Raw genomic sequence first — 24669 nt, forward strand, 5'->3', positions numbered from 1 at the left:
ACAAGCATTATTAATATTATTACACAAGTGGAATGATACATATGTGCAGAAAAAAGTCTAGAAGGTGGTTCTGATGTCTGTCTCTAGATACAGACATCAGAGTTGGTTTTTAATTCCTTCCTTTGGTAGTCTGTAGTAGGTACATTTTCCTAACCAGGCACAAATACTGTTTGTGCAATAAGGAAAAATGGTGCCATTTAAACACAGAACACGTATACGGGATGGTGTGCAGAAAAGAGTTACCATGGCGGGCCTGACCTGCCCTCCCTGGACAGGCCTTGCCTGCAGGGTGGGCCCTGGGCTGGATTTCAGAAGCGTCCCCAATGCTCTGTAACTGATAAGAGGGGCCCACCGTGCCCAAATCCACTGTACAAGGAGCGTGGTTTACACTGAGCACCTGCTTTTCTTCTGGGAGTCTCAGTACCTGCGAGACAGAGGGTGCCCACATGACCCGCCCTCAGTAAAGCCCTGGCACTGCACCCCTGGTGAGCTTCCCTGCTGGGCGGCATCGCACACACGCAGTCACAGTTTGCTGCTGGAGGGAGGGAGCGAGTTCTGCGGGAGGCACTGGGAGGGGTCGCTTCCTGGAAGCGTGTGCCTGGTCTCCTCCAGCTTCGCCCCATGCGTCTTGTCCTTTTGCTGGTTCTGCTTTGTACCCTCCCCTGTAATAAACCTTAGCTGTACAACTACATGCTGAGTCCTTAGCCCTCATCCAACCTGCGGGAGGCCCCAGGGGACCCCCAACAGAAAGTACCTCAGTTATTCTCAAAGAGGTGAAATATCCAACCTGAAAATCTTGCCACATTTAGGGTCTCTGCCAACTCTCCTTGGTAACTGGGTGTTGCAAAGAAACAGTCTAGTCTTTAACTGCCCGGGTTCTACCTTCTATGAACGCGGATTTTAAAGACAGTCACTTACAGCAGGATGGAAAACATTGATGGCTTGGACAGAGGCCTTCCCTTTCTGCTTATACCCGAACACCAGGTCGATCCACTGGCAGATGTTCTGGGACACGTAGTCGGACTCCAGAGCCTGGCGGTGGATGAGGATGAAGAGGCGAGGGTCGTTACGTGCCCAGGGCGGGAGGTTGACGTGATTAACCCGTTCGCCGTTCTGACGCACACCGAAATCAAACCCTGAAACACAAGATTGACACTAATGTTCGTCTCCCCCAGAGCACGCTTCATCTGGCCTACGGAGCAGATCCTAAGAGTTCACAGAAACAGCTGCTGTGGGCCGTCACCAGGAGAGGGAGCAGCGAGGACAGTGACGCCGTCTCTCATCGCTATGCACATTAGTGCTGCCCTAACGAGCCCGAGACCTTCTCGCTTCATTCTTCCAACACTTTATATCATATTGGGAAAAAAAGCAGAAAATCACTGCCCACTAATTCCAACGTTCCAGTTTATCAAATCCTCAAATGCATTAAGTGTGTAAATATCTATTCAATTGTAAACTTGATTAAAATAAAGCGAAGGCTTTTGTATAAGCATTTCTGAATTACTGGTGTTAACATTATAATAAATTTAAGATTATTTATATATAGTAAGTATTAGCATTCAGTAGTTTAAAACACCCAGTGAATACAAGGTACACACATTCCTAGAATGAACTGTCTTAAGTCTATTAATTTTATGGTAAATCTATAGGTCTGTTCTGATTCATTTCCACCAAGGAATGCTTGGTGGACAACAAAATTATCCTAGCATCCTGAATTAGAGAATCTTCTGAGATGTACATAAGGTGGTATCCAATTGTCTCATTAGTCTGCTAGTGTAAGTGAAAGTCTCGGAAGTGTTTCCTTAAAAAAACTGTTCTAAAGGAAACATTACCTTTGGACAGAGATTTTTTTTTTGGGGGGTGCTACCTTTTATGGACAGAAAATCCAAACACCATAACAATACAAATTTGAAAGGACCTCTTAAAAGCTGATTCTGCTTCACATAAAATTAAGTTGCTGTCTGCCTCCTTCTCGATCTTGTGGAAACAGTTAGAAGGAGCTTCACTAATTCTGGAAGTCCTCTGAAATGGTATGAGGTAAAATACACACCAAGGGGTCACGCCAGCTTAGCAGGGGGTAGGGGTGAGGGTCATCTTGGCGAGCCCTGCAGTCACGGGACTGACAGCAGCAGGGGCTGACGGTTAGGATGCACCCGCTGGGGGCAGCTCCAGGGGAGGCAGCAGAGGCCGACTGACTGAACAGTGGAGATGAGGCATCTAAGGGCTGAGTGGGGAGGGGCTGAGCGGCAGGGATCTCCGTGAACTCAAATCATTCCCAGCTTCCAGGTGCTCTGGGGACCCATCACAGAGGTGGGCCCTCTTCACCCAGAGCAGCTGACTGGAGGTTTACTGAGAGCATCCTGTGGGAATGCTGACTGGAAATGACATGACATGTAGCAAGTTACCTTCTCCAGAAACAGTTATAACAACACTTGCTGTCTTGCGCACTTTTCTAGAATTTTGCTACCCCCTATCAAATGGCAGCACCCATGCCTTGTCCTTTCGAATGTGGACGGGCACTGTGGCTCCGGCATGAACGGAATGCAGCCGAAGTGCCAGTGTGTGACCTCCAAGGCCTGGCTGGAAAAGGCCATGCAGCTTCTGCTCCTCTCCCTGGGACCCCGAGTCACCAGGTAGGATGTCTGAGGTGGCCATGCTATGAGGAACTCTGAACTCGTTCGTGTGGAGAAGCCACGTGGGAAACCACAGACACCACACGAAGAGAGATGTCGCCAGCCCCAGCGGCTCTGCTCCAGCTGTTCCAGCTGCAGCCAATCTGAGCGCAACTGCATGACAGACCCTGCGCCAAACCACAGAGACCACCTGGCTGAGCTGTTCCTCAATTTCTGACCTGCAAAAACTCCGATGGAGAATACATTTAACGTTGTTTGGGGTCACTCAGTACTGGGGTTATTTGTCATGCAGCTGTGGGTAGCTGGAACATACACATAAGAAACTTGGACAGAGAGCAAGTGGTAGATTCAAATGGGTCCCAGACTGACAGCCCCGAGGCAGGGACCCCAAACTGCAGGTGCTGACGTTTCACTGAGGCGGTTCTCACTTGGGCAACACGACAGCGCCTGCTCCGGGTAAACTGCAGCATGAATTTATCAATGATGTGCCGAATAACTTGAGAGGCCAGTTAAGACAGAAAAAAATCTAAAGTAAGTTGCCCAAAGCTAACTTCCCTAAAGATAGCATTCTCAATACATATATTCCTCAAGGTCCCATAAAAATATGAAATCGGTAATGTAGGAAAATGACCCAAAGGTAGCCTCTCAAAGGGCTAACTGACCTCACGTTAAAGAGCAAGCAAGACTGGCCAAGCTTGCTGGCCACTGGCATCACAGGAAAGGTGACTTTATCTCCAGGTTCCCCTCACCCTTGTTAGATAGTTCTGCTTAGAGTGTTTCATTTCTTTGGTCATTCCTCATAATATCACTGAGATTCTGGTTAATTTATATTGTGCTTTAATAAATTCATGATTCTTTTTTTATAATCAGCATATTATCACTTTTGTAGTCAGAAAAAGTAATTAAGTTATTTCTGTAACAAAATTAAAATATGTGTTTGCAAATACTTTGAATAGTTATAAGTTACAGTTTTTCCAAATATACCTAGGCCAATAAAAGACTGAAAATCCTCAAGCTCACTTGGAAATAAAACTATGTATTTAATAAGTAAAGGTATTTCTCTTCCCTGGGGACTCAAAAGTTTAGGATTTACCAAAGCTATTTTTCTTTTTGGAAAATTATAAAATATGTACAAACTCTCAGAAATATAAATTAGAAATGATTTATTCTTATACCTTCACGGTTAACTAAGAATTCTGGAAGATAGAAAAACTCTGGGATAAGTTCCTTCACATCAGTCATGGACTCAAAAGATGACAGACGCCACGTTGTATTTGTAGAATGAAAAGTTCTGTCTGGAATGTCAAAACTCTGATCTAAAAAGAAACACAAATTACACAATTAAGATACAAAGACGTGATTCCATTTGAAACCTGTTAATTTACTTTGACTGTTTCAAAAAGATTAAAATAATGTTCCTTTTGTTTGTCCATAGTTTAAAAGTTTATTCACGTTCTTGAAAATGAATATTTCTATATCTATTTGGGACTGCGTTATATTATTTTTAATCTGTATTATGCTTTCACAGTGCAAGTAACTAGATACATTTATATTGTTTGTCTGATTATGATCAGTCTGCACAAGTAGAATGAAATTTCCACAGAAGCAGAACCCTGGGATAGCAGCCGTACCCAGCACACCCGAGGGACTGGATAATGGTTTGTTTACTGAATAAACGAATGAATAGGGAAGGAAAACCATAGTTCAAACAGGTAAAACAGTTTTCCCCTCTGATCAGTAAGACTACTCTTCTTCTCGCTTTTCCTTTCCCTTTTTTTTTTTTTTCTGTCGGGGTTGGGGGGCACTGCTTTTTAGATGTTCTAACTCTATGCCAAAAAATTAAGTAAAATTTCATATAAATGAAAATAAAACTAAGAATAGTTACTACTTTGTTAAGTTTATCTGGTGTAGATTAATCAAGAACTGAGTTTTGAGCCTGTCTTTTCTGTCAACAGTTACTCAGACTTTCTAGCCTAGAATGCTAAATGATCTCCACAGGCCCGCCCTTGAAAACACCAGCAGAGTAGACGGTTCTCAGGAACTGTGATGCAGCAGCTAAAACTCCTTTGAACTTGCTGGAATTGGAACACATCTTTTCATTGGGAGGCTGTCAAAGACTAATTTCAGCATCAAGCAAGGCTCAGTTTTTAAAAGAGACACTAAATCTGCCCCCAGCCTGACCTGCTTTGCGGAGTGATGCTCTCTATCACTTTTATTACTTTCTCATCCCTTCTGTTCAGTTCGTTAGCACTGGCTGGCCACTGAATAAAATCTGGGAAGAAAGGAGGTTTACAAATACGTCTTTTTTTCCCTCAGAAAGTAGGGAGGGCCACTTAAAGAAATGTTTACTAACGCATTCAGGAGGAGAAGTTATTGATCTAAATGGAATCAAGGAAAATAAGTGCACCCGTGTAAGGCTGTGGAGCCACAGGCCCCAGCCCCGAGAGCACAGAGCCGTGGAACGAGACAAGCACACTGAGGGTGCTGTCCAGATTTTAAAACTCCCTGTCGTTTCTTAATTAAAAAAAAAGCAATACTGCAGACTCCTATAATCTAGAACATGTATATATTCAACTAGCAGTTGCTACCCCAGCACTTCTGCCCCCCAGGGGACTTCGGGCAATGCCAGGAGACATTCTTAGCTCTCACAGCTGGGCTGGGGGGGGGGTGCCACTGGCTTCTGGCAGCGAGAGGCCAGGGATACTGCGAATTGCCCTACAAAGCACAGGTCAGTCCCTGTAACAAAGAACTAGGTGGCTCAAAGCGACTACAGTGCCAAGCTGAGAAGACTTAGACTAAACCAGAAGTCTAGAAATAAATTCAAAAGCCAACAAAAATCATTTTAAACGAATCAGAAGAAAGTGAATGGGGACTGAGGTCATTGCTGTTTTGTTTTAAAATCATTCTTCAACACACGATGAAGAAAACCCAGCATAATGGTTGATTGGGAGTTTTATATTAACAGGTTCATGGGCTACATTAAAAGAAATGAGGGCAGTAACAGTTCTCTTATCCACTGCAGTTGCCCCCAACCACGTCGGAGATATTCTTTTTTATTCCTATGGCCACTTTTTAATAAGGGCATTCGCAAATCACGTCCAGAAAGATGAGCACAGCGCCAGGCTTGCGAAGCAGAGCAAGCCTGGCTCAGCTCTGAGTTTCGAAGCTCTTCCCCAGGACCAGAACTGTCCTCCTCCCTGTGTGCTCCGTGCAGCAGCCGGAGGAGGGCTTGCATATAGGAGGCTCTCAACCTGACGTCCTAAGAGCTGAGGACAAGCAGCCTGGCAGTAAACAGGAGAGAGAGGAGGGAGGGGCAGGGCAGTAATCTCCCGGTGTCTGGGCAGCTGTCATGTGGACCCTGTGCTCTGTGCACTCAGACAGGGGCAGATCTATGAAAGCCCCTTTTACAGACCAAGTGGTGTCCAGATACAAAACTCATTCCTCCAAGAGGTTGCATGTGAGCATAAACACAGAAAGACATTCAAGAAGGGTCGGGGAAATGAATGGATGACGTTTCCACAAAGGATTCCGAGCGCCCAGAGGAACAGCCACAGGGCTACTGCCACGGCCCTCGTTAGACATCGCTAAGTAGGTGTGTCCCTACGTGTACAAGGATCCCCCTCTGCCTAAGTCATCTGCAGGCCTGCAGGCTGCCCCCGAACATGCCGAGGTAGATTATCAACCGGGAAGTCCCTGTGGCGCAGGGGGCAGCGTGACTCTCCTGTAACCAGTTACGCGCTCTGACTTACAACAACCTACTCCCCGTTAGGCTCCAAAGAGCACTTAGGTGATCTGAAATGGCTACTCAGTTGAACATGTTAAAAAGTGAACTGCAGACACTTTAAGGAGGTAAAAAGGGTTAATGTTATACTATGGGAATTAACTCTTAATTTTTAAAACGTGAATTGCATTTTTACAAACTCAGACATGTTTAATTTGAAGCTAAAGTCTGAGACGGGGCAAGCTGGTTTGGCTGCCTGCAGGTTTCCTGGAGAGAGTTCTGAGGAAGGAGTAAGTGGAATTCTTTTTCTCATGGTTTGATTAGTCTCAACACGCGCTCAGGCTGCCGGTCAAGTGCTTCCCCGCCTCCCCCCACGACCAAGCTGACTTTGGGGGCGGCTTACCTTGGTAGGCCAGGAACATCTTGGTGAAGGGAGGCATCCTGACCAGGAAGTGCAGCACCGTGCCGCTGTTGGAGTAGTGGGAGCCGTAGTGGTAGGGCTGTACCGGGGGCATCGGGTCGTCCTCGCGGGCCCCTTTGCGGTACTCCTCCTCCAGGTACTGAAGGGGTCAGAAGTCACGGCGCTGAGTGCTGGCAGGGCGTGGAAGCTCGCCCGTCCTCTCTGTCCCTCTCTGCGGCCCCTTAGACCTGTTCTCCAGGGCTTGTCCCCCCCCCCCCCCACCCGTCTGGACCTCGGCCACCCTGAGGGCCTGGAGGCTCCTCCACGGTGCCCTGCTGAGGCCTGAGCGCTCGAGAAGCCTCCCCCAAGCCTGCACTTTGACCCTTTCCTTCCCTCTGAGAAAACCCACCTGTTCTGCACCCACCTCCATCACCCTGGCTCCCAGCTGAAGGGCTATAAAGTCTGAGCGGACTGAGCGCTCAGCACGTGAGGGCTGCCCCCTCACCGGGGCTGCTGCATTTTAAGAAGGTTCAAGAGGTAAAGCTACATTCTTTAGAGAAGCGCTTCTCTAGCAGTGGGAATGCCACAGAAATAGGAAAACGGTATTGCACTACTGGAATTCTTTAACAGAACTCTTTACGGCTGTTCTGCAGTGGAGCTACACAGACACAACACATACTTCAGGCAGTTTCCAACTACTCCCATCTCCCATCATAAAGAAGGAAGCGCAACCAAACTTTGAATGTCTGGCACCATCCTCGCCTCCCACAGCTTCTGTCTCTAATAACAAAGTCAGGTGACAGTAAATTCTCTGGAGTCACGTCTTGACTCCCACGACACTGTCTCATTCTCAGCTGCAGAAGAATCAAGCAGTGACACAACTGTCACATAAGATGCCTGGAGGGATCTTTCTGGAATTCTGACATAAGACAATGTACAGAATAGGGGGACACTGCTTCAGCTGCCCCATCCTGATACTGTTGTGAAGAACGCAGCCTACGGCTAACGAGCCCTCTTGAATTTCCAACAGGATTCCATTAATACTAATGTTACAGAAATGGACAATTATTTTCTATTTTTAAACTTTAAAATTTGGTATTTTTATTAATAAACCAAAGCATAACCTGCTGAATATGAATAAAGGATTATGGTACATTATAAACGTATTGACGCTATTACATACAACACTAGGGGATACAAAGAGTGAGTTCCTGAAAATCTTTATGATTTTTATAAGGAATGCAATTATTTATATATTTCAACATAACAATGGACTATTAGCTTCCAACTTATGCAACAATAAGTGTATTTCTTTTCCTGGGCAAAATGTCTTCAGAGAATTAAGACAGATTAATACTTAAAATCATCTAATGATTTCCAGTTGCCTGTCAACCAAAGCACAAGGAAGTGAGAAACAGAAAAATCAATCTTATAAATTTAAAGTTAGGTAAAACACAAGCCTGTAAAACAAAAATCGTTTTCCTTTATCGAAATACATGAGGCAAAACTAAACCTACCCTGTAAGTGTCCACGTACCGGTCTTCCTTTTCTTTGTACTGCACCGCGATGGGCTTGGAGAGGTTTCTACAGAGGAAGAGACGATGGAAAGCACAGGACGTATGTTGCCACTGTCAGGATTAGGTGCCCAGATGCTTACAGGTAAATAAGAGAGCCACTGGCCAACAGCACAGTGCTTACACATGCTGCTCTGCAACTGACAAGTCACTGCTCACAATGACGCTTTCATAACTGTTCGGGCAGACGCAGTTGGGTGTTGGGACTCCGGACTTGGGAGTAACCCAGCCCAGAGCTGCCGCTCTCCCTCCCCTCGCTGGCCCCTCCGCTAGCTCCAAATCCTAACTGCTGCTGCGCTTGGCAGCTGATTCCCACCAGGCCCCGGGTTCCTGTCCCCACCTCCAGATTCCACACCAGTAAGGCAGTGAAAGTGAAGGGCAGTCTGGACAGGAAATATTATCACAAGGAAATGCTACGGAATTATCAGGTTTTCAGGGAAAACTGAAGAAACAACATAGGCTTCAAATGCACACTGAGCTCTGGAGCCTGAGCACTGCACTAACTTGTGGACCGCGAGGGGCAACACTGTGCCGAGAGCTCGAGGAGGAGGCCCGGCTTTTACAGGCTACAGAGTCAAGCAGCAGCTCCCTGGGGCCCGGAAGGAGCGACAGAACAAGATTCAGTGAGGGACGCACGCTTCCCTGGCCGAGGCGCCATCTGGGCCGCACCAGGATGCGGCCCCCTGCAGGGTCAACAGCTGGCACCGTACCCAGGTCAACATAAGATTTGCTCAGACTTCAGCAAGTGAAATCAGGTCTGTTTAGCTGGACGCTGATCTATCTGTTTGGGGGGAAAATTACTGCCTCGGGATATTAAAATTAGCAATAGCAAACACATTAATTTCATTTTTGAGACTTTTACAATCCTAAACACTTTGTTAAAAAGTAAAGATAGTTTTACGGAATAGATATAAATTCACATCTCAAAATCAGAGAAATCAAGTTGCAGACTCTGGCACGCAATTTTTTTCTAAAGAGTGTAAATGGTGTTTTTTTTTTTTAACATAAATAATCCTTATTGTGGTTGGAAAATCAGAAATTACTGATGAGCGAAAAACCAAAAGCCAACCACAAAACTACTTCTAATACTCACAATGTGTCTGGAAGGGCATAGCCTTTGCGGGCGTCTTCCCCTTACCTGTGTGTGCATATTCACTTTTTAAATAAAAAGAGCATCTTTTGCCCCCAAATATACATTTCTACAACAACATTTTTAATGGCTGCAACATGGAACAATTTACTCAAACCTAGTGCTGGGCATTTAGGTTGTCTCTAAATTTTGGCTACTTTAAAAAATGACGTGAGGACTGTCCTGCTGGCTAAATCTTCATTTGTAGGGCCAGGCACTGTTATCAGCAATGACAATGGCACTGAGGTTAGGTAAGAAAATGTTCTGTTTTTTTCTTAAGAGATGTGTACTAAAGAACACACGAGTGACATAGCAGATATGCGTGATCTGTCTTAAGAAGAAAAAAAAAAGACGCAAGTTTGGCAAAGGTCTTCATAATTGAGTTGGGGTGAGGGACATACAGGGGTTTATTATATATTCATTCCATGTTTGTGTATGTTTGAAAATTCTCACAACAAGAACTTTAGTGAAGTAAATATGGCATGCTGATGCAGCCAAAAGGGGCTGACGTCCTCACACACCTGTAGACGGCGGGGTCGCCGAGGTCAAGGGTCTCACTGACGTAGTCGGCCAGGATGAACGGGAACACTGGGTACTGCATGAGGTCGTTGAAGGACCGGCCGGCATGCTTGTTCAAGTGAGTCAAGTATTCGAAGTTAGTAATTTGTCCAGCATACCACAAATTTGTCAGAGCTGTGATATTGCCATATTCCAGAAGGTTAGGGAGGTGGTTTGTTAGAATGCTGTGGTACACATCATCACGGACCTCCAAGAGAAAGAGAGAAAAAAACCAGATTTTACTTTGGGTCTCATTGGCACGTTCCTGCAAAGGACCCAGGATGCTGTTGGCGTGTCACTAATCCCAAACCCTCCAAGAAAATACTTTCCCAACAACATTAACGCGCGAAGAACCGAGATTCAAATCCAGGTTTTCCTCCAAAGGTTGGGCTATTTCTCTAGTTACTGAAGAACAGCTGATTTACAGTTTTATGTTAGTTTTAGGTGTACAACATAATGATTCAATATATATATTACATGCCATTTAAAGGTGTTATAGAATATTGGCTGTATTTCCTGTGCTGCCCAGAATACCCTCGTAATGGATATTTATTTCACACACAGTAGTTGGGACCTCTCAGTTCCCTACCCTCCTCTTGCCCCGCCCCTCTCCCTCCCCACCGGTACCACTAGTTTGTTCTCTGCATCTGTGAGTCTGCTTCTGTTCTGTCATATTCACTCATTCATTAGTGGCTTGTTATTAACCACAGTGTTCTGCTGCTGGAGAAATCAGTTAATAAACTAAGAAGTATATATGGAAAAGTCATGTATATACAGACCCTAAGGGGAAAAAATCAATAAAGGAACAAGAGTTTTCACCTAAATAAATGCAACATGATGTAGTAGAAAGAGTATGGTTTTCTGAATTAGGCAGACCTGGGCTTTTTTCTTGCTTAAATCCTTTAGGCTGCAGTTACCGTCTCTCTAATACAGGGGCCATCATATTTATTTCATAAGAATGAAATAAAACATCCTATGTAAAACACAATGCTTGATTTTCACTACTGATTGAAAACTAACATATGAACCTTTTTTTTTTAAGAGCCACACAAACGTTCTATCACAAAAAAGGGCATGGTATTCTGGTTTCTGCCAAAGCAATGAAACGGTAACTGGTAACACACGGGAAAAACAGATGAACCAGACCCCTGCTAAACACAAATCTGAAGCACTCCTCTTAAATTGTGGGTGCTCCAGGCACAGGAGGAGGAGCCAGGGAGGTGGGGAGTCAGAGCCCAACGAGAGGCAAATGGCAAGAAGGAGCCACAGGCAAGGTCGCAGGGCGTGGAGAGCCCAACCTGAGGGTCTGCGTCTCCACAGCGAGAGTGTGCTCAACACGGCTGACCTGTATGCTTGAACGTAGTTAAGATGCTAACTTTTATGTTATGTATTTTTTACCACAATTAAAAAAAAAGAATCTGTTCAAGGCAAAAAAATACCCCCCCCCCCCAATCTGCAGTCTAAATCTGAAGGGTGACGAGTACGGAAGGTAAGGCTGATGAAGAGAATTTATGACAGTCTACATACTATGCTCAGCAAGAGACAGGAAACATTTAGTCATTCAACAAGTATTTAGTGAGAACCTATATCCCCGTATGTTCAAGGTGCTAAAGCTGCAGCTCTCATCAAAACAAAGCTTACCTTCCACTGGGGAGACAAGCGCTGTAGAGAAAAATAGATCAGAGTGAAGGTGACGAGGGATGTTTGGGGGTGGGAGTGACAGGGGGTTGCTATTTTATTTAGAGTAATCAGGGAAGTCTCTCTGATATGAAGGCATTTGATCAGGAAACCTGAAAAAAGTAAGGCAGTGAACCATGTAGACTTCTAAGAGGAAAAGCATTCCAGGTAGCATCCAGGGAGCAACGAGCGCAAAGGATTGAAGGCACTGGTGTCTCCACGGATGGAGGAGGCGGAGGGGCAGGACGGGAGTGAGGAGTGGGGCAGAAGGTAAGGTCAGAGGGGCAAGGAAGTGCCAGGTTACTCAACGCTGTAAGAACCAGGCTCTAACGGAGTGACACAGAGAGTGGGCGGAGGGCTCTGAGCAGAGGAACGGCAGGATCTGACCTTAGCCGCCGCGTTTACAATAGTCTCAAACAGGAGGGCCATGGAAGCAGGCAGAGGCTAGTGTCATGATGTGTGCACAGGAGGACCATGGCGAGAGCAGGACGGCAGCAGGGAAGCCATCAGATTCTGGATGCACTGTCGGGGGGGAGCCCTCAGAACTCACTGAGAGCAGATGTGGGGGAGGAAGGAACAGGGGGAGTGGGGATAGTCCCAAGGGTTTGGGCCGGGACACCAGGGAGACTGGAGTGCTCCTTACTGAGATGGGGAAGCTGCAGAGAGCTTTCGGGGGAAGATTAGGAGTTCAGTTCTGCACACGTTAAACTTGAGTTGCAGTGAGACTTCCAAGTGGAGATGCCAAGGAGTAACTCAAATATCTGAGTGTGGCATTCAGGGGAGAGGTTCGGGTAGTGATTCAAATTCATCAGTTGTTATAATACAGACAGTACTTAAAGTCACCAGATGGGATGAGACGGGAAGAGGTGAGGAGGAGGAGCCCTGAGACACTCAGAGGAGGCATCTGCAAACAAGATGGAGAAGGCACGGCCGGTGAGGCCGAGGGAGAGCTCAGGGGAACCCAGAGGCCCAGGGAGGAGGGGCTCTGGCTTCCTCTTTCCCTCTCTTTGAGGAAAGGGAGAGTAATCAGCTGTGCCAAATGCTGCTGGTGAGTCAAGGAAGACGGAGACTAGGAAACAGGACCACAGGCCGAGCAGCACGGAGGTGACCGGCGGTGCCGGGCAGAGGTCACGGGCGAGGGTGACGAGCCTCTCACAGGAGGATCGAGGGGAGGACCTGGAGGCAGCGGGCACACAGTTTCTTCCAGGAGGTCTTCTGTGAAGGACGGCAGACAAACAGTAGCAGAAGGGACATGGTGGCCAAGGAAGGGTTTGTCAGAAGTGGAATCTACAAGTTGAAACCACTTCCAGGATGGTTATACACTCATTCATTTGCTTTTCATAGACGCAGTCACTTTGGGGAACAGAATGTAATACGCTTTTGGAGGACAAAACTAATTTTAATACAACCAAGGGTTTACTTTAATCAGGACTAAGAAACAAGGCAATTTTTATTTGATTTCAGAAACAGTGAGCTAGAGTTTAAATAAGTTAAAACTTCATTTAATCAGTATGACTATAGTTACATCAATCCTATGATCACTTCAAAAAAGTGTATCTATTAATAAAGGCAGATTTACCTTGGTGTTATCAAATGCTAACAGGAGTGTCCTGCCGTTTGTTAAAAATATTTCCACAGCATTATCTCTCAACTGCCACCAACGCTTGTGAACTTCTTTAATTTCTTCGTATGTCCAGGAAAATGATGCTGGTTCTAATTCTCCCTGAAGGCTCTAAAGACAAAGGAAATACATGAAAGTATTTGCTTTACATGAAATATAAATAATCATTTTAATTTTAGATTTTTAAAAAGTATCAAAATGCAACAGAAAGTCTTGCTTTTGTGGCAAAATGGCAGATAAGATTCTCTGAAAATCCTCCCACTGCTGAATATTTCAAAATGCTGCATAAAATCTAAGAAAAATATTTTAATTAATAGGTTTCATTTAAACTTTTTTATAGACTATTTTCCAGAGAAGTCTTAGGTGCAAGAAAACTGAGCAGAGAGCCCGGAGTTCCCGTGCAGACCCCTCCACACTCAGTCCCCCTGCTGTGAACGTGGGGACTCGTGTGCTGACTGTGAACACGGCTGAGCCCCGCTGAATACAGTATTCTGAACTCTAGTCACAGCTGAATCTCGGTGTTGTGCCGTGGATTCATGGGTTTCGACAGATGTTTAATGACACGCGCCCACCATTTCAGTTCTGCACAGAACGGTTCCACTGCTCCGAACCCCCTTGTGCTCCAGCTGGCAACCACTGCTCTTTTTACTGTCACCAGTTTTTCCCTTTTCCAGAATGTCACAGAGCTGGAACCACACAGTATGTAGATTTGCCAGATGGGTTTTTTTTTTTTTACTAAGCAAACAGTCTTCTAAATATATAGCTGAGCTTGCAAGAAAGGAAGGGAAATGAATCCTCCAGGAGTCAAAGATAAAGATAAATTTGAAAAACAGCAGAGAGGAGGGAGTGACACTTAGGCCAGCTCTGCGTGTTTTACTGTGGTACTGGGTCCCAACTAATTTTTAGAAGTAGTGGGAGGAAATATGTTACAAAGAAAACAAAATATTTTAATGAAAATGTAATATTCTCATTCTTAAAACTGAATTCCTCCCTGTTTAGCTTCAACACTCAGCATACATTCAATGTAACATACATCTATTAAGCGTCTACAGGCAAGGTGCCCAGCTAACATGCTCTGCATGAAATAAACCTAAGTGTGATAAAGAGGGGGCGTGAGGTACTTGTACACACATTTAAAATGCAAGAGAGCAAATGTCCTACAAGAAGTAAGAATTCATGCTACAAAAGTACAGAGGGAGAAAGGGTCCTTCAGTGCACTAAAAAACAAGGGTATTTTTAGAATTTTCAAGGTGGAAAATGTCACCTTTGAACCCAGAAAAAAGTTGGTTCATGTATCAACTATTAAATTCCTTGGCTGCTAAAAAGATACATCTTGAAAAATAACATAACTATACTTTTACTTGCTGGGACAAATACTATAGTAATTGCTATGTAAATCAGGAAAGAGTGCCCATGCAATTTTTTGGGCTGTATTAAGTATTTTAATGAATTTTTTTACATCATTTGTTTTACAACAAAATTTTATGTTTTCACTCATTAATTTCTTTGAGTCAAATATGTACTCACCATTAAATCATACATAATCACATTTAAATGTAGCCTTAGGAAATCCTGGCTTTAGAACTTCTGAAACAAAAAGCCTTATTTCTTCTATTACAGGGATCTCAAAACAATATTTTAATGGCATACAAACTAATTTAAATGGATAAAAAGCTTTACTGTGTAAAAAGAGCGAATTAAGAGTCTTTTTTTAGGTTATTTTCTGATTAACATCAGTATTGCCAGAAGAATAAAAGCACGGTTACTAAGCTACGTGAATATCAGGATGACTTAAGCTATTCAACGATACACTGTTTTCCTTTCTTTCTGAAGGCAAATGGACCTGACAGGAAGCTGGGGGAGGTGGGGTGGTTATCTGGGGCTCCTGAGGGTGGGAATGAGGACTGCGCAGATGGGAGCTGAAGTGAGAGGAGCCCTTACAACTGACCCATGATACTGACATGGGACTCAGACTGCGACCAGAGGGGATGGCATCGTCTTCTTTGTAAAATTATCTTAAAAAAAATTCAGACCAATTTACACACAGTGTGACAACAGCTGAACTCTAATAGTTCTTCCTGCTCTCTTGTTGTGTTAAATGTATGCATTTTGGGAATCTGTCTCGATTTATATCAGTGCAAACGTAATCTCTACTCACCGAACTTTGAACTGTATCAGAAGCGTTATCTTCCACAAAATACATTCCACATTTACCTGCAGAACATAATTGGATGTGAGTTTAAAAATGTATGTGCACTATTACCTTATATGGTTAAAAGCATGCCGTTGGATTTAGCTGGACTGGATTTGAATCCTACTGCCCAGAAACAGTTCCTAATACTCAGTATGTATTTTTGAAGAGCATCCACAAGACCTTGGGCAAGCTGCTTAACATCTTTGTGTCTGAGTTTCCTTGTAAAATGAAGGGGGCAGGAAGAGGTAGGGGAGGAGTCTATTTCACAGGTTACTGTGGGAATTAAATTTAATATATGTGAAGTGGTTATTAACAGTGTCTGGCACTGAGTGCTAAAAAATCTGGCTATTTATTATTACCAGTATTCTTCCTACATTACTAGCATATTATCTGGCTTTATTTTGTCACACTTAGCTGAAGTCAAGTTGTAAACCAAATTTTCTAGCAAAAGAGGAACCCTCAATTATTCTGCTGACTTAAACACTCAATAGGGCAGAACAGGAGCTTAAAAGACAGTCCCCCAATTTTTCCTGCTTCGTAGGCTGTGGTTAGTGCATGTCCCTACTAATGTATCCAAACAGCAGGCCCTTCCCTGGGCTCTGTGCTGTGTGCTGGTTCCCCCCCCCCCCCCCCCCCGCCCCGGTCGCCCAGGGTGCTGCCTGGCTGCCTCAGAGACAGCCACCGTCTCCGTCCTGGGACTGTGGGGCTTGGTTCGGGCAAGCTCGGAACTCTGCATGTTAGGCCTTGGACGCTACGGAGTTACCCTACAGCAGCGACTCCCAGATTTGAAGGTTAGCAGAATCTCTGCAGGGTTCATCAAAATGTAGACTGCTGGGCCCCAGCCACAGGGTTTCAGATTCCAGGAGCCTGGGGAGGGGCTGAGAATGCGTATTTCTTGGAAGCTCCTGTGTGAGGCAGCCCTCCTGATCTGGGGAGTGCGCTTTGAGAACAATAGGTCTACAGCACACGGATTGGTTCTTTAAGGGAACAGAAGTCAAGTGGTATAACTTTATTTCATCATATCTTGGGGAAAAAGTTTCTCACCAAATGTACTATCCATGGATCAACAGCCCTGGCCTTTCTCTCAGGAGTATAATAAAGAATATAAATTGTGAACAATCTCAGAATGGATATATTTCTTATGCATAGGTGTACCTGTTAAAAGTGGGCATCTACGTATGGCAATAATTCTTTACCTTAAAAATAAAAACTGATAAATAATAAAAGGGATGATTAAATATGGAGATGTATACTCATGAAGAAAGTTAACTTTATAAAAATTAAAATGCTGTTCATGTGCTTTTCAGGAAATAAGACTGTCGTTTCTTCACATTCCTGAGTCATATGCGATGTATACAATGTTAAGGCGAAACAGTCCATGTAATGTTAGAGAAAGTTTATCTCATTTAATGGCAGTGTGTCCAAACAATGCTTCAAATTATCTAAGAATAAAATAAGTAAGGGGGAATACGTGTACAAATCTTCCAAACGCGGCTTACCCAGTAACAATTCACCGGCTGTCTCTCTAGATGGGGCAACGCTGATACATCTTCGATTCACTCTGTCAAAACATATTTAAAACTATGATTAAATGTTTTGACCCATTTCAGAGAGTAAAAGCTTCATTTTATCTAGCAGAAGATTTCAGCAAAGCAGACTGGAGTTTCAAAAGCACAAAATGTCTTGTTAAAATCCACAAGAAAATAGTATCTCAGTTTTTGACATTATGATAGAGGAGAAAATGACAGACACTTTTAGAAAAGGTGAACAATCTCTACACCCTTATGCAGAATAAGGGATTCAGTTATTTAAAAGCGTTTTCAATATTTCATATTTTCCATTCATTGGTTCATGCCTTGGATAATCCAAACAGAGAAAGGAAGCTGAGCGTTCCAGGAAAAAGAGGGGCTTCTGAGTCAGAAAAGTTCCTCTCTTCTTCAGTCAAGTCACTTATCTTCTCTGAGTCTCAGTTTTTCATCTATAAAATGGGCAGGGTAACAACCTCCACCACCACAAAGACACTACCACTAGTCACCATATACTGATCCAGGCAATACTCCGCGAAACTGGGCGTTACCACCTTCCTCGTGCAACGGACAAGGAAACAGCCCGAGAGGCTACGTGACTTGCCTGAGAGCAGACAGCTCGGAAGAGGAGGGACTAGAGTTTGAACCTTTAATCACCAGCTAGGTTGCCCCTTGTGGATGTCACCAGCGGTACTGTGTATTTCACAGAGCGGCTAGAAACATCAACTGAAAAATGCATGTATGCAAACAAGGCCTAGAGCACGAGGACTGAGGTCCAGTGAGTCCTTCCCTTCAAATGTTTGTTCTTTCTGGATTCTGGCCACTCAACCTTGTCCTCTCTTGAGCTGTGTTTAGGATCTTTCCTAAACCCATGGCATGCTCCAAAATCAGCAGCACATAAGCACTACAATAAACTTTTAAAGTCTCTGACACCCAGAGAAAGAGATGGCGTCGTACGGATTCAGATTTACCTGATAGACTCACTTGCAGCTTTGTCTTTTACAGTAGAAGAGAAAGAAGAGTGAGTTTTGTCTTCAAATAGGTAAGAGAGTGGTGGTTTGACCACATCTGTTGAGGAAAAAAGGACATTCTTATCTTTGTGAAGTGAGCAACGTTATCTGCCATATTTACGTGCGGAGTCAAGAAGCCACAATTACCTTCGGATTTCTGCCTATCCTTGAGGAGGTACTTGTTTGGAATGGTTAAGTAGCATCTCTGTAAACGCCTCCTCTCCCGATTCGGCCCTTCTGTTGGATCCAACTGCCATGAAGTTGGATAGTAGACGGGGTCATACCAGATGGCTCTGCGAGCGGAAAGAAAAGAATGCTTTTAGTGGCAATGTGGAGTACTTGCAGCTTTAAAAAATCATTCTAGAAGCTGAATAAATACATCAATGATCTAGTTAATTAACCCCCACCCCGACAACTTATACAATGAGACTAGGAACTGCACACACACTGGACAAAGGGACAGCGTAAAGAATAAGCATCCTTCTGCTTTGGAGTCCCGGGCTCCCTGCCTAGAGGCAGGCTCTGCTCCCAGTTTCTGCTGTCCATTAAATTTTAAAAAAGATATTGCATGATTACCACATGCTTAGCAATTTATCGGATTTAGTATGGTTAACTTAAGAAAAAATGAATTTCCCATTTTGCCTACTATCTGATGTAAAAAATAAAATTAATTCATTTTTACAGTTAATCACGTTTCTTATATTTTAAAATAAAGTAATATTTTAAATGAAAGGAAATAGTAGAACTTATTAAATACATATTTAGAAATAGATAAGAGAAAAAAATTACCATAAACATATCAAAATACCGGTAGGGATTATTTTCTGTCATTTGAAATTGCAGTTATAATTATTATGTATAGACATTTCTATATCCTGCCTTCCTTCACCGAACACAGTACAGTCTTTATTGTCACAGTTTTAAATGGCTAACATTACACTGAGTGGATGCATCATAATGCATTTAACTCTATTACTATTATTATATATTTAAGTGGTACCTAATCCACTCACTAGCATAAATAATGCAGAGATGAAAACCTTTATGTTTACTACCTTTCCATATTTTGAGTATTTTCCTTAGGATAGAATCACAAAAATAGGGTAACTGGAACTAGAAATAAAATGTTTGTAGGGTTCCTGACGTAAAATGTCAAAGTGTACAATGCCACCAAACCTCTGACCAAGGGCTGAGACACCTTTCTTCCTGCTGTGGAGGTTAGCACCTAATTTTCTTTCTTTCTTTTCTTTTTGGTAACACAAAAGGTAAAACATGGTATCTAAAGGTTTTAAAAAACTAAATTAACCTCTAGCAATATTCACTATTTTCCCACCTGTTTATCAATTCTATTTGTCTTATGTAAAGAGTATATTCATGTCTTTCGCTCATTTAAATTTTTGGGATCTTAATATTTTACTTTCACATATTTACGAATTTTTAAAACAATAAAAATGCTGACCCTTTGAAATACTTGCTGAAGATAAAATTCTCACGTTTTGTTGTTACACTTGTTAAATACACTGGAAAAAATCACAGTTCAAATCCATTCATTTCCTCTTTGTAGTTTCTTCTATTACGTTTGATCTTAGAAAATTATCTGTCCACCAGAGTTGATAAACATCCTGTTTTCTTCTACTTTGTAGACTTTTTGAGTTTAATTCATTCATCTGGAATTTGCTTCCGTGTACAATGTATAGTGCATTTTAGCGCCCCAAAGTCACACTAATTGGTTACCTTAACCAAATTAAGGGAATAATACTTTAATTTCCCTCTTTTCATTATTTGTGATGCATCTGTTTAACTACATTATTAAAGTCTTAACTAGAAAAAGGTCTATTTCCCAACTATCCTGTTTCAGTGATTATTCTTTTGCAAAGACCTTATTTTACATTTAAAGCCGATATGTAGATTTTAGTCCCTGGACGAGCTAATGTCTCTCCCTCTCATAACTTTTTCTCCCCCAAGAATTTAAAAAAATATTCCCATAGGATTATTCTTCAAGATAAAAGAAATCACAAATGAGCAAACAAGAAATAAACTAAGGAGATAATGTTATGAATCTTTATTCTGGGATGAAAGTAACATCGGCAGATAAAAGGTTCCAGCCCTCGCTGCCCTCCCTCGCTGCCTACCGGTCATGCGTCAGCTGCTGGACGAGCTCCTGCCAGTGTCGGCTGGCGCTCAGGTCCACTTTGTACATGCCTCTGATGTGCTGGATCACCTTCTTCCTCTCAATTCCTTGTGAGAGAGACACTGCCTGCGTAATGTCTGCAGCTATTTTGGATATATCCTTGGATTTTGAATCGAGACGCTGGAAGAGACTAAACAAGACGCCCAAGGGCTGAGCATACGTGGAACATTAACTGTGTATCAAAACATGGCACTTCACAGCTGAGGTATATGTGAAGTCTAATGGGTTCCTAAAGACACAGCTTTCAGAACACGTAAAATCCTACCTTTGCTGATTATTATTGACTGTCTTCTGCCAGTTGGCTTTATTCGCACCTTCTTCAGTTTCGTATTTCTTCTGTTCCTAAAAGATTTAGATAATAATAGACTATAGAAAACTTATTACTTATCACTTAACACTGGCACAGAGCCCAACAAGCTAACTTTAAAACCACGTTAACAAAGGAAAAAGGACTGTCCCCAGGAGTCCAGAATATTAAAATACACTAGCCACTTGAATAATGTTATAACTCCCCTCTGTTTCCAGTTTGGGCCGCGGAAGTCAGGGTGGAATAGCTGACCGGGGCTGCCAGGCCTGACGGGTCTGCACAGCTGTTTGCTTCCTTATTTTGCTTTTTCATTAAAGAACCCATGACTTAAAGTTGATAACTGAATTTGCCTGTCACCATTAAAATTTTCCCTTCGCTGATAATGGACAAGGATGACCAGAGAGAATAAAACGTGCCTTAAAATGCACCTCTTTGCTCTCTCACAGTAAAAAGGCAACATAAAGGAAAAAACCTATCGTTTTGAATTGATCATCAATGGTACTCTGTAATAACAAAGATCTTCCAATCATTCTTTAGTTACGTTCAGTGGGCTCTCCTAGGAAAATCTCTTATGGTTCCACCGACCCACCTCTTTGATCACTTTAAGAAGGTCTGACTTGGTCGTTGCGCTGGGAGGGGTGCACTTGTGCCCACACGATTTTAACGCGCTCATGAGCAGCTCCGCTGTGTCCTGCTCTTCGTCATTCAGTTCCTCCCGGTGATTATGTATCAACTCTGACAAATACAAAACTAACTTGGCTCCATGCTTTAAAGAAAAGTAACAGTTTTTTAGTCATAAAGAATTTTTGTTTCTTACATTCAAATCACTTAACCGTAAATAAAATTACAGTGCTAGATTTATTTGGTTGGATCTGGTTTAAATCAATCAGCTAAAAAAGACATTTTGGGGAAAACTGAAGATGTCACACGGTTATGCACTGGGCATATGATGACATTAAGGTGCGGGCTAGTGTTGTTAGGCACAATAATACTGTTATGGTTATGCAAGAAAACGTCTTTTGAAAAAGGCATGATTTCTATATTTACTTTAAAATACTTCAGAAAAAAAGAAGTGATGCCAATGAGATAAAAGTACTAACAACTGAGATCCTGGTGATGGTTATATGGCGTTCATACGGTATTCACTATTCTATTCTCCTTAGTATGTTTGAAAACTTTCATTGTAAAAGGTAAAAAAAAAAGGAAAACAGAGGAAAAGAAAGAAAGGAAAGAAGGAAGGAAGAAAGGAGAGAGAGAGGGAGGGAGGAAAAGGGGGAAGGAAAGAAGGAAGAAAGCAAGCACACAGCTTTCTGGGGAAGAATTCTGGAGAGGACTCACTAAGGGAATACAGAAAATGAGTAAGTTCCACGGCTCTTCTCAGGGCAACGCTGACCTGGAAAGGAAACCTTCCTTTAAACCCAGAAGTAAAAGAACAAAAGAATCATGCACATTTATTCTTTCTCTTGGCACAACAGGCACTGGGGACAATTCTAGAACAAAAACGCATCTTTGGATCTGTGTGTGGATTAGTTTGTAAGCATCCCCTGCTCCCCAGGGAGCACAAACGGTGACAAACTCTAAACCAGTAAGGTGTCAGCACTCAATTTTGTGCGTGTCCAGAGAAGGTTTGATTTGAGCCAATCTTTCATGAACAGACCCTATAAATGGAATTAGAGTGTTACTTAAGGTAATGACAGTTTTCCTGCACAGTGTAAATGTAAACCAAACTTTGATTCATAATTTAAAAAAATTTTTTAAATTTTATTAAAAAAATTTGGGGGGGTAATTAGGTATGTATGTATGTATTTGTTGATACTGGGGATTGCACCCAGGACCTCATGCATGCTAAGCACGTGCTCCACCACTGAGCTCTGCCCTCCCCCATTCATGACTATTAAGTAGCACTTTCATGCCACAGACGTTACATCCGAACGTTACGTGTACACTATATATTATTTAGACATTAACTTTGCCAACAAGTTAAACATGCGTTATTTTGCCTTTTAAAAATTTGCATCCATACAAATGTCACTGCACTTGGCTTTAGGATATTTTAAGCTGTGAATAGTCAACAACTGGGTTTGGACACTATTACATTTTGGGCGACATTTAAATTAACATGCTGAATCACATCATGTCTTTACCCAAGGTATAAGATGAACACATGCAATGCTGAAAATAGCAAAGGTCCTTTTAACGCAGCATTTGAATCAGTCAGGGGACAGCTGCCGCCGAGCAAATGAGAATGGCAGGTGCTCTGCAGGTCAGAGGCCCGAGGAGCGACAAGCAAAGAGTAGTGGTGAGTGACTGCAGTATTTTCAGTGTGTGTCTCAGAGGTGATGTTCTTGATATAACTCCAAAAATACTTCAGTTCAGCGTTCAGTGACATTTTCAAATCGTCTTAAAAAACTACCAGAAACATTTTTATTTATTCTGAATATCCATAGAAATGCATGATCTTCTTAGACACTGAAGTTGTTTCTAATATCTCATTTTAACATCCTCTGATCAATCATTTATTGACTGTAGTTCCTAGGCCTAGAAAAGGTGTTATTAGAGACACACAGTCTTGTTTTCAGCTCTCAAAAAACTGAATTGAATCTATTAAACACATATCCTTAGAAAAGAGTAAAATGTTGCAACGTGTAAAAGTAAAATTTTCTATGAAGTTTCTAAGAAGCAAGCGTTCCGAGTGGACTACAGACAAGGAGGAAGGCTTTGAAGGCATTCCAGTGTGAGCTGGTGTGCGGCTACGTGGATCGATGGGGGCCCAGACAAAGGGCAGGACAGAAGGCGCTGTGTGCTGGGCGGACAGTGTGACACAGCGGCCAGTCAGCAGGACGCCGTTGGGGAAGAGGCCACCAGAGACGAGGACAAGACTTGTTTTGAGAAGAGGAGGAGCTACAGCTGGAGGATTCCTCAGACTGAACTTATAGAAGAAAAGCTCGGGGCTTTAAAAATCAGGCAGGTTACAAGTGGGATACAGCGCGCAGGCAGCTGTGAAAGGCATGAGAAGACCCCTCTGCACCGCTGCAGAGCAATCGCCAGATGTGCTGTTTCCCGAAGAAAGTAAAGTGAGCAAGAGTGCGTGCATTCACTTCATTCGTGTGAAGAAGTGAAGGAGATAATACATACACTCTGTGTGTGTGTATGTGTGTGTCTGTGTGTACACAGATTTGCTTGTATCTCCAAAAGAAATAAAAGCCCAGTAAAGATGGTCACCTACAGAGAAAGGGAAAGACTGAGGGGAGAGTACAGAGGTAAAGATAGGACTTCTTTGAACATCTGTGTTTCATTATTTTGATTTTGGAAGCAGGCAGGTATTTTACACAATTAAAAACAATATTAAAAAACCCAAATTAAAAACCCAATGGAATCTCTAAAAACAGAAAGATAACTGAAAAAAAAAAAAAACCAAAAAAGAACCTAACTAGTCAGCTGATGGCCAGTTGGTGGCCTAACCAAATAAAGAAAGCTATTTTAAGTGCTCTTACAATGGAGTGTTCTCATGGTGCACTCATAATGGCATCCTAAGGGCAAAAGAACCACAGAGAAATCTTAAACTGCATTCAGTAGGCTTGTTACAAGTGATAATGTTGTCATCTTATTTTGAAAATGTTTTATAGATAGATAAAGCAAGTAATTATTATGTTAATGTCATCAGGAATTAAGATGAACATGAATAAAAAGAAATATAAAAATCCAAGAAAAAGTGAAAGTAACAGTATGAACTCATGGTTTGTTTATTTTTCTAAAAAACACATTCCCTTGCTTTGTCCCCTAAACAGGCCGAGTAGAAGCGGCAGCCCCACGGAAATGGACACGCCTAACCCAGGATTTGTGGTCTCTACACGCTATCACCTCTGTACAAGGGAACAGGGGCTTCTTGGGGGCAAGGTTTGGGGCCCCTCTGGGGAAGGAAATGTCCAAGATGAGCCTGGGACATTCTTCTGCTCCAGAAAAGGAAGAAGTTAATCATATTGACTTGCTAAAAATTTAAAAGGCCGTGTTAAAAGGCTGTAACAACTTGAATCTACAGAGGCGTTAATCTGAATCTGTCAGAAAAACAACTGCAACGGTTTGAAACTACTCACAACATTTATAAAAAAATACCTGAGTTTGTGCCCA

At 42.8% G+C, this 24669-nt stretch overlaps 1 protein-coding gene across 6 annotated transcripts in view; it reads right to left on the reverse strand.

Moving 5' to 3' along the window:
- The window catches only part of LYST (lysosomal trafficking regulator), a 205077-nt gene that overhangs the window by 26185 nt on the left and 154223 nt on the right, over positions 1-24669 (reverse strand). For 5 of the 6 annotated variants that reach the window (XM_074373251.1, XM_074373253.1, XM_074373254.1 and 2 more), the window contains 13 exons: positions 21131-21307; positions 20500-20576; positions 20176-20364; positions 18191-18336; positions 18005-18101; positions 17007-17068; positions 15472-15527; positions 13272-13424; positions 9979-10223; positions 8272-8338; positions 6758-6914; positions 3809-3949; positions 919-1136 (listed from right to left, as the gene is read on the reverse strand). In XM_074373251.1, coding sequence (XP_074229352.1) covers positions 919-1136; positions 3809-3949; positions 6758-6914; positions 8272-8338; positions 9979-10223; positions 13272-13424; positions 15472-15527; positions 17007-17068; positions 18005-18101; positions 18191-18336; positions 20176-20364; positions 20500-20576; positions 21131-21307 — 1785 coding nt within the window. The other variant, XM_074373255.1, reaches the window with a different exon arrangement.

Source organism: Camelus bactrianus, chromosome 11 (genome assembly GCF_048773025.1).
Source record: "Camelus bactrianus isolate YW-2024 breed Bactrian camel chromosome 11, ASM4877302v1, whole genome shotgun sequence".
NCBI classification, from domain to species: Eukaryota; Metazoa; Chordata; class Mammalia; order Artiodactyla; family Camelidae; genus Camelus; species Camelus bactrianus.